The 10,527-nt window shown below is 48.2% G+C and overlaps 1 protein-coding gene and 1 pseudogene across 1 annotated transcript; both read left to right on the top strand.

Annotated features, from left to right (window-relative positions):
- The first annotated feature begins 811 nt into the window (after positions 1-811).
- Positions 812-2,770, top strand: LOC123041988 (myb-related protein Zm1). The gene is made up of 3 exons (XM_044464524.1): positions 812-1,078; positions 1,193-1,322; positions 1,433-2,770. Exons 1-3 carry the CDS (start codon positions 940-942, stop codon positions 2,247-2,249), a joined length of 1,086 nt encoding a protein of 361 aa, XP_044320459.1. The 5' UTR covers positions 812-939; the 3' UTR covers positions 2,250-2,770.
- Positions 2,771-3,641: 871 nt separating this feature from the next.
- LOC123041990 (E3 ubiquitin-protein ligase RNF14-like) lies at positions 3,642-7,460 on the top strand (annotated as a pseudogene).
- The last annotated feature ends 3,067 nt before the right edge of the window (positions 7,461-10,527 follow it).

A 10,527-nucleotide genomic window follows, 5' to 3' on the forward strand; every position in this document is an offset into this window, starting at 1 on the left:
CGTAGGTGCAAATAAAGCTCTGTTGATTCACCTATCGCAGCTCCCAAACAGTGCGTACTGTTGCCCAATCTTGGCGATAAATTTGGTTCGAAGCAAAGCCGCTTTATTTGCTTACTGTTCCCCACCATTGAAAACTGATTTGGACGAGTCGTGCAAAGGATGAGATCCGTTCCACGGTCCATCCCTGTCCCGGTTAACCTACTTTTTTTGTGTGTGTGTTTTCGCCATTGCCAGATCATGATCCACGGTCTGCCGGATGCCGCCGTGTCGCCGTGACGCGGATCGCCGGGGCGGAGCGGCGACACACGTCCTGTCGTGGGGCAACCACGCGATCCCGTCGGTCCCAGGCGGACACCCAACTAGGCACGAAAGAAGAGAAGAACCCCACATCCACCTAGCTAGATCGCGCCGATGACCGCGCGCGCCGGCGCAACGTCGGCACGCTCGCTCGCGGCCGAGGAAATCGGGTGACCGGGAAATGAATTAACCCGACAGACTCACAGACACACGCAAGGCCATCCGCCACCTTCTCGTCGGGGATGGATCGGGACGGATGGACTCCGGTGTGCAGTGTAGTGTAGTGGTGACAAGTGGGGCCGGGGTTTTGTTTTTGACGGCCAAGTGGGGCCGGGTTTGGTGAGCGAGTCCGCGCGGTGGGGACAGGGACACATAAACACACGGACCAAGGCCGTGGCTGGCTGGGTGTCACCTGTCGCAGGGTCAGGGGACGCGCAGCAGCGAAAGTTTCACCCCGCCCACGCCCGCGTGTATATATACCGGCGGCCCTGCCAGTGTCCCGGTTGCAGCTTGCACATGTCCGGTACAAGAGAGAGCAACAGCTAGCGCAGAGACAGGCCATCGGCCGGCGACCATTCGAGCTAGCTAGCTAGCTGTTTGAAGCAGCCGGATTGGTAGTTCGTAGCTGGGAGGGAGGGGTCGATGGGGAAAGGCCGGGCACCGTGCTGCGCCAAGGTCGGGCTCAACAGGGGCTCCTGGACGCCCGAGGAGGACATGCGCCTCATCGCCTACATTCAGAAGTTCGGCCACGCCAACTGGCGCGCCCTGCCCAAGCAAGCAGGTAATGCCCCGCGGCCGTCGATCGATCGAACAGTAACATGAGCTCTTTGAGTTCATGCCAATTTTCCTTAAGAGAGAACTCGACTGATTCATGTGGTGTGTTTTGGTTCGACAGGTTTGCTCCGGTGCGGGAAGAGCTGCCGGCTCCGGTGGATCAACTACCTCCGTCCCGACCTCAAGCGCGGCAACTTCACCGTCGAGGAGGAGGAGACCCTCATCAAGCTGCACAACATGCTCGGCAACAAGTACGTTCATCACTTGCCTAACGATTGCAACACCCTGAAGAAAGCTCCATGCATGTGTCATGTGTGATCAACTGCAGTGGGCTAACAATTGCTGTCGGACTTGTGTTCAGGTGGTCCAAGATCGCGGCGTGCCTGCCGGGGAGGACCGACAACGAGATCAAGAACGTCTGGAACACGCACCTCAAGAAGCGGGTGGCGGCCAGCGCCGGCGAGCAGAAGAAGGGCGGGGCCAAGGGCAAGAAGAAAACCACCTGCGTCGACGTGCCGGCGCCGGCGCCCTCGCCGTCTCCATCCTCTTCCACCACCACCACAACGACGACGACCACCAACTGCTCCAGCGGCGAGTCCGGCGAGCAGAGCAACAGCAGCAAGGAACTAGAATTTGAGCTGGACAAGATCGAGATCCCCATGCTGGACCTCGGCTTTGACCTCGACATGCTTCTGGACACGGTCACCAACACGCACTGCCCGGCCATCCCGTCGGCGCCGACCTCGCCGTGCTCGTCCGCGTCCCCGCCCTGCGTGGTGGACGACGGCGCGCTGCTCGACCTGCCCGAGATCGACATCGTGCCGGAGCTGTGGAGCATCATGGACGGCGAAGGCGGCGCCGGCGCGTGCGCCGAAACGGCACAGGACAATGCGGCGCCGTGCCACGGCAAGGGAACAGAGGCGAGAGCCGCAACGGCGGACGACGACGACGGAAAGGAGTGGTGGTTGGAAGATTTGGAAAAGGAGCTGGGCCTGTGGGGGCCCATCGAGGACTACCAGCACCAACAACCGGACCCGCAAGGTTGCGTGGACCCGCTCTCCGCCAGCGTGGACGACCCTGTGTCGTGCTACTTCCAAGCCGGGCCCGCCAGGGCAACGTCGGCCGTCCAGGGACCCGAAGCCTCTGCGGTTCTAGCAAACATCCCGATGGATTTATAAGATCTCCATCACCGCCCGTCCGATCTCTTAGTTTAGAAACAAGCAACGCGATCGGACGGCCAAGACTGATGCTAGTACAGCATATATATACATGTACAAACTGTACAATTGTACGCCTGCAACAGGAGTACGTACGCACGTACAAACCCAGCACGAAGACTATACAAAAAAAGGGATATAGTTAGGCTAGGATGCACACACAAGAGGAGATGCTTAAAATAACTTTTCCATATACGTTGTACACACTGCGACTACGTTGTGCCGAAGCAGCAAAGTGGTGCAACGCAAACTAGTCAAAAACGGGTCAAGGTTTCCGGTGCTAATTAACCCGGGATGTAACTCAACTTCAACTGTCAAATGGTGCACACAACAGCGACCAAGTACGGGCGCGTGTGTGTATCAACGCATGCCGTCACGGTGACGCCAGCGCTTTATCATCGAAATTCCTACTACGGTTTTGTCCGGGCCAATCGGCTCCAACACCTTTGTGCTTTTTTGACAAAAAATGATTTGGTGAAGCCTGTCTCCCTCTACCTTTCCCATTCGCTGCTCATGTTTTCTACTTCCTCGAACCACTTTGGCTCTAGTTTACATTTGCTGTCGTGTCCTTGAGTGAGCAGACTGCATGATTGATTCATTTGTTAGTAGGGCGTCATCGCGGATCATGACATGGAGGTAGGTTACCTAACACGGGATCCAGACAAGTTACGGCCGGGTCGTATTGGGCGAGTACAGTTTTATTTGTATTGTAGGATAAAAAAGGTGACTCCTGGACTTGAGTGCTCGGGGAAGAAACTAGAGTACCACTACGGCCTATTTGTCTTTGATAAAACATATGTAAGCTGCCTTGTTGTCGATGGACTATGGCCCCAAATCTCACGTGGTGGAGATGAATGGTATGCCTCGTAGAATATTCCGCGCCCCTCACCTAAGCTGAAGTACACTATATGTTTCAGTTTTTTTAGAAGAACATCATCAAGCATAGCGCAGCAGCAACCCTTATTTTGTCATCCACCGATACCGGAGCAAGAAAATAGGCTTCATCATTATGTCGCAAATGATTTTAAAAGCATTGAAATATTGTCTAATTTAGGTCCATGATAATATATATATTTTCTGTGACACGATTTCTTATTTCCCGGAACAAGACTTCACAAGCGCAATAAAATTCATCTACACTGGAGTTATCGAAAAAAAAAAATCATCCACACTGGCTAATCTTATTTTTTTGATGGGCCGGAAGGATTTAACACATCTAACCACTGGGCCAACCTTATGGACAACAGAATTGTATTCCGACTTTAGGTCCACCAAGGACAATTGTATTTTTTTAGCACAGACAATATATTTCGTAGTCTTGTCAAAAAGAATATTGGCAAAAAAAAGGTAGTTCTTCTCCCCCCTACAACAACAAACCCCCGGAGGAGCAAAAGCGAAGCGAACTCCACCCCACTCCAGGATTCCGGCTCCCGCGACAACTCCGATCGAGCTCCGTCCATGGTGGCTGCGTCCGCCGTCTCCTCCTCGTCGAGGGCGCTGGGACCCCACCGCGAGTTCCCGCCCAGAAGTTCTCGGCCGAGGCATTCTCCTCGTCCTCGTCGCGCCCCGTCGAAGCGAGGCCGGTGTCGTGTGGCGGCGGCGGCGGCGAGGATGACGTGCTCGACCTGGACTCCCCGTGGGTGGCGGAGGGCGAGGCGGAAGCGAGGCTGGAGGCGGCCGCGGCGGCGGGACCTCACCTTCGCGCCGAGGACGAGGGGGACGATGATGCGATACGAGACAACCGGCAGCGACAGGAGGACGAGGTCTGGTAACTAATCAAATTCGGGAAACTTCGCTAATCTCGTAGCATTGGTCTGTGATGTGAGGAATTGCAATGCAATTTCTCCGTTAGTACGACTATGGTGCTGACCTGCTGAGTTGGGAGTATTTGGAACTACCAGGATTTGGGTGAGGGTTTTGCCATAGACCGCAAAGAGAACTACGAAATTCTATTAAGAAATACAGTAGTATATTGCTGGTCCTTCGCTCTATTTCACTTTGCGGCTTGTAGCATTTCAATTTGAGTTACTCCTGTCCCGCAAATTGATTTTGAATTACTTCTGAATCCTGATAAATTGCATACAAGGGAAGGAAGCTCTGTTTACACGTGTATTGAATTTAGGCTGTGTTGTTTCTGAATTTATGAGTGTCTCCACTTCATCCAACATTGTTACTTTGCACTATCGTATAATTGGTCATTTGTTTGCTCACTTGATCTTATCATTTACTGCAGTTGATGGCATTGGAAGCGATATATGGGGATGACTTGGTTGAATTTGAAAGCAAAGGAGGGCTCCATTATTTCCAGGTTTCTTGCGCTGGCCATATGTGATTTTTTTTAAATTGCCATCAGTGATATTTCCTCTTCTTCGCAGGTAGTGAAAATTTGGGTTTAATGGGCTTTTCTTCTTCTTTAATCACAGATTTACATACATTATGATCTGCACGATGGCGCTGAAGTGTGTGCTAAACTGTCTTCAGCTAGTGGAAATCGAAAAGATGGTGGATGTCCTAATGATTGTACAGAAGAACATGATGATGAACCAGACGAATTCTCTTACATGTGCAACTTTGAGCACCTGCCTCCTTTGATACTGACATGCTTGCTTCCAAAGTCCTATCCAAGCAAAGACCCCCCATATTTTAGTGTCACTGTTAAATGGATGGATGGGCATAATGTTTCTCAACTCTGTGAGATGCTTGACACCATTTGGGCAGAGCTACCAGGGCAGGAAGTGGTATACCAGTGGGTTGAGTGGATACGCAACTCTTCTTTGTCATATCTCCTGTTTGATGGTAAAATCACATTAGGTTCAGATAGTCCAACCCACAAAGGAGATAACCGTGCAATCTCAAGAAGTCTCTCGCTGGAGTCTGTGATCCCTTCAATGCTTAATTACAGCAGTAAGAAGCACTATGAAGCTTTTCTGGAGAATCTCCATACATGCAGGATATGCCTTAACCAGAGCAAAGGTAGGCCTTCTCTTTTTTTGATTGTTTGTGCAGCCATACCAAAGGTTATTCCATTTTAATCGATTGGCATGGGCCTCCTTTTGAAGGATAACACTTACTCTATGGCAATTATTCCACACTGTACTTTGTAATCTTGTTTAACTGTGCCCTTGTGGTAACCAGTACCTGGCTGATACGTTAATGCTTCATAGTAGAGAAGAACTAGTGAACCTGTTATTTACTTCCAGTCAAGTTTCTTAAGAAACTGAATTAGTCTCATTAAATTCATTCCTTATAGAGTTATAGTAAACTAACTTCAATTCTGAAACAACCAGGTTCAAACTTCGTCAGGCTTCCATGCCAGCACTTATTTTGTGTGAAGTGCATGGAGACCTTATGCAGGATGCATGTGAAGGAAGGTACTGTGTTTCATTTGGTGTGCCCTGAGACGAAATGCAATGCTTCTATTCCACCATATTTGTTAAAGAGGCTTCTGAGGGAAGAAGAGTTCGAACGTTGGGATAGGCTTGCTCTTGAGAAAGCATTGGACTCGATGTCAGATGTGGTTTACTGTCCCAAGTGTGCGATCGGTTGCTTGGAAGATGAGGATAACAATGCACAGTGTCCAAAATGTTCCTTTATCTTCTGCTCGTTTTGCAAGGACCCACGCCATCCAGGGAAACAGTGTCTAACGGCAGAACAAAAGCTCCAGCGCAAACAGGTAAAATATCAGCATTGGAGGGAAACTTAGAAAGTTAGAATCTAGGGTATTTTCTTTCAAACTTGCATTCATATTTAACTGTGCAGTTCATATGCGTCTTGGTAGAGTGTAGCTCAATAAAAGTCTTGTGGTTTAAATCCTTCAATGATACAATTAAGATCTTTGGACAGTGCCTTGCACCTTTGGACCTCTTTGCTGCGGAGTTACTTATCAACTGTTGACATGTCCATCTGTTGTTGCCTATTTTATGTTTGCAGGCGTCAGGCAGGATGACTGAGTGGGAGATGGTAAAAGAAATGCAGAGTATAAAAAAGCTGTATAGAGATGCTATATTATGTCCAAAATGCAAGATGCCCATCAGCAGAACTGAAGGGTGCAACAAAATAGAGTGCGGCAACTGTGGTCAGTTCTTGTGCTTCCGCTGTGGCAAGGCTATAACTGGCTATGATCATTTCAGGTAGGCCATTCAAAATTCAAAGTTACCAGGTTCCTTAAAAGAAAGGGAATCCATTCAGGATCATGGGCTTAATTATCTTTATGCATGTGTGATTTGACAAACTATAGCGTAAATCCATCCACTGTAGGAGTAAAGGTTGTCAGCTCTTTGCGCCTGTTGACAATGACACAACGGTGTGGCAGAGGCGAATGGAAGTGCTGAAAAATGAAAGAGGAATGCGAGCTCAAAGGCGCCAGGTAGCTGGAAGCGATATAGTGAAGTGTCCAAAATGCCGTCAAGAAGTACTCAAGGTAACTAAACCTGTCTTTCAAATCTGGAGTATGACATAAGTGGCATCCATTCTGGTCCGTTTCGCAAGGGTGGTCACTGATGATCAATTTAAACATCGTCGGTTTATCTGTCTATGGATGATCTAACCAATGACCATATGCATCCAGGATGATGATAAATACATTTACTGCTGGACGTGCCGAGCCAGCTATTCCACACGGCCCAAGCAGCATGGTCAGGGCAGCAGCAGGTCGAGGATGCGAGGCAAAGGTGCCATCAAGGATGATCAGGGGGATGCATAAAGCTGAAAAGTTTGTAGAGCTGTTCGTGTGCTATCGTTGTCACAGTTTTGCAGCCGAGGATTTTGCCGTTGCCGTCGAACGCTGGATCTGACGCTATGTGTAGCTTGTAAACTATCGATGGGAAGCGTATCACCACCCGTAGGTGGCCGCGTGGTATATATTGATTGAGGCAACAAGCCAGCCGTGGCGTACAAGTTAGGAACTATCGCATGGATGCGTTCCAGATTACAGGAGACCGAGAAGGAGAAGTTACAGTCTTACAGAAGGAAGGATAGAAGTTTGAACATGAATACATGATTCTATCTCTACCAATCTATATGAACCCCCCCCCCCCCTCCCCCCCCTCAATCTAAACCCTATGAAACTTTTCCTAGGTTAAGATTGTACTTAAAATCATCTAACCTTCTCATTGTGAGAGGTTTTGTAAAACCATCAGCTAGCTGATCCCCAGTTGGAAAGAACTTAATATCAAGCAACTTGAGTTACTCTTTCTCTGACAAAATGAAAATCAACTTCAATGTGCTTGGTACGTGCATGGAAGACAAGATTGGCTGAGAGATAGGTAGCACCAATATTATTGTTGGAAATATGTCCTAGAGGCAATAATAAAATGGTTATTATTGTATTTCCTTGTTCATGATAATTGTCTATTGTTCATGTTATAATTGTACTAGCAAAAGAGCCCGTGCGTTGCAACGCGAGGGAAAACATAACACACACTCTTAACCCAACAACCATCACCCAAGACCACAATAGGTCCATCTCCTTTATTTTTGCGAGACATCATATTTGTGTTGCCGCTTATCCTCCTTCTCACACTCGTCGGCGATGGCCTCGGTGTTCACACACAAAAAAACAAAAAAAAAACGTGTTTGAATAGGTTTAATCCTAAGGCGTCTCTCTCTCCCTCTCCCTCCCCCCTCTCTCTCTCGCTTTCTCTCACTCTCGCAATGAGAAATCTGTTGTTTTTCCATGTGACATTTTTCAGAGGTATGCATATGTAGTTATTGATGTTTTCTTTTCCCTATATTGTTATAGTGGGATGTTTATTTGCAATCCGGGTCGCCGCCGGTACGAAAGGAAAACGGATCTTACGCTATAAATTATAAGTTTGCTCCCAAAACGATATTTTAAAAATATTTAACAGGTAAAATTAACATCATATTTAGATTCCAAATATTTTTCTAATAAAATTTCATATATAATATGTTAAAATTGAAGTTACGGTTTAAAAGATACGGATAATTTAGAAAATCATTTATTTGACTTAAATATATTCCAAAATAATATTTAAAAGTACTTAACGGGCGAAAATAATCTCATATTCATATTCTACATATTTTTCTAATCAAATTTCATATATAACATATTCAAATCGGAGTTACGGTTTAAAAGATATGGATGATTTAAAAAAACATTTTTGACTTAAATATGATCCTCGGATGAATTACCTAAAACATCAGGGGGGTTATCGAAAAATGTAAAATAACGGTTCGGGTGTGACCTTAATTCGGACTGCGGGTTGATTTCAACAAAACACAGGAACTTTTGTGTAAAATGTCATGACGGACGAAGGAAACCTAATTTGCTTTATTATTAGGTAAAGATTAACTGGAAACCGTAATACATGTGTGAATACATAGACCACAACATGTTCCTAGTGAGCCTCTAGTTGACTAGCTCGTTGATCAATAGATGGTTATGGTTTCTTGACCATGGACATTGGATGTCATTGATAACGGGATCACATCATTAGGAGAATCATGTGATGGACAAGACCCAATCCTAAGCATAACACAAGATCGTGTAGTTCGTTTGCTAAAAGCTTTTCTAATGTCAAAGTATCATTTCCTTAGACCATGGGATTGTGCAACTCCCGGATACCGTAGGAATGCTTTGGGTGTACCAAACGTCACAACGTAACTGGGTGGCTATAAAGGTGCACTACAGGTATCTCCGAAAGTGTCTGTCGGGTTGGCACGAATCGAGTCTGGGATTGTCACTCCGTATGACGAAGAGGTATCTCTGGGCCCACTCGGTAATGCATCATCATAATGAGCTCAATGTGAATAAGTAGTTAGTCGCGGGATCATGCATTATGAAACGAGTAAAGTGACTTGCCGGTAACGAGATTGAACGAGGTATTGGGATACCGACGATCGAATCTCGGGCAAGTAGCGTACCGATTGACAAAGGGAATTGCATACGGGATTGATCGAATCCCCGACATCATGGTTCATCCGATGAGATCATCATGGAAAATGTGGGAGCCAACATGGGTATCCAGATCCCGCTGTTGGTTATTGGACGGAGAACGTCTCAGTCATGTCTGCATGATTCTAGAACCCGTAGGGTCTACACACTTAAGGTTCGGTGACGCTAGAGTTGTAATGGGAATAGTATGTGGTTACCGAAGGTTGTTCGGAGTCCCGAATGAGATCCCGGACGTGACGAGAAACTCCGGAATGGTCCGAAGGTGAAGATCGATATATTGGACGAAGGGTATTGGAGTCCGGAAGTGTTCCGGGGGTACCAGGCTAAGGCCAGCATGACCGAAAGGTGTTTCGGGGGCCCCGGCAAGTGTTGTAGGGCCTCATGGGCCAAGGGAAGGGGGCAAACCAGCCCACTAAGGGGCTGTGCGCCCCCACACCCTTTCCCACGTTGCTTGGGGAGGTGGGGCGCCTCCATCTGACTTGGGAGGCAAGCCTCCACCTGCTTGGCTTGGGGGGCAAGTCTCCCTAGGGTTTCCCTAGGGAGATCTAATCTGCCCTGGCCGCCGCCCCCTAGGGGAAACCCTAGGGCGCCTCCACCTCTTCCCTTCCCCCTATATATAGTGAGGAGGTGGGAGGGCAGCCGCGACCCTTCCCCTGGCGCAGCCCCTCCCTCTTCATACATCTCCTCCTCCTCCGTAGTGCTTGGCGAAGCCCTGCTGGAGAACCACGAACTCCACCAACACCACGCCGTCGTGCTGTCGGAGTTCTCCCTCAACTTCTCCTCTCCCCTTTCTGGATCAAGAAGGAGGAGACGTCCCCGGGCTGTACGTGTGTTGAACGTGGAGGCGCCGTCCGTTCGACGCTAGATCGGATCTTTCGCGATTTGAATCGCCGCAAGTACGACTCCATCAACCGCGTTCTTGTAACGCTTCCGCTTAGCGATCTTCAAGGGTATGAAGATGCACTCCCCCTCTCTCTCGTTGCTAGTATCTCCTACACTGATCTTGGTGACACGTAGGAAAATTTTGAATTATTACTGCGTTCCCCAACAGTGGCATCATGAGCTAGGTCTATTGCGTAGATTCTATGCACGAGTAGAACACAAGTTGTTGTGGGCGTTGATTTTATTCAATATGCTTACCGTTACTAGTCCTATCTTGTTTCAACGGTATTGTGGGATGAAGCGGCCCGGACCGACCTTACACGTACACTTACGTGAGACAGGTTCCACCGACTGACATGCACTTGTAGTATAAGGTGGCTAGCGGGTGCCAGTCTCTCCCACTTTAGTCGGATCGGATTCGATGAAAAGAGTCCTTATGAA

This window comes from Triticum aestivum, chromosome 2B (assembly GCF_018294505.1).
Source record: "Triticum aestivum cultivar Chinese Spring chromosome 2B, IWGSC CS RefSeq v2.1, whole genome shotgun sequence".
Classification (NCBI taxonomy): domain Eukaryota; kingdom Viridiplantae; phylum Streptophyta; class Magnoliopsida; order Poales; family Poaceae; genus Triticum; species Triticum aestivum.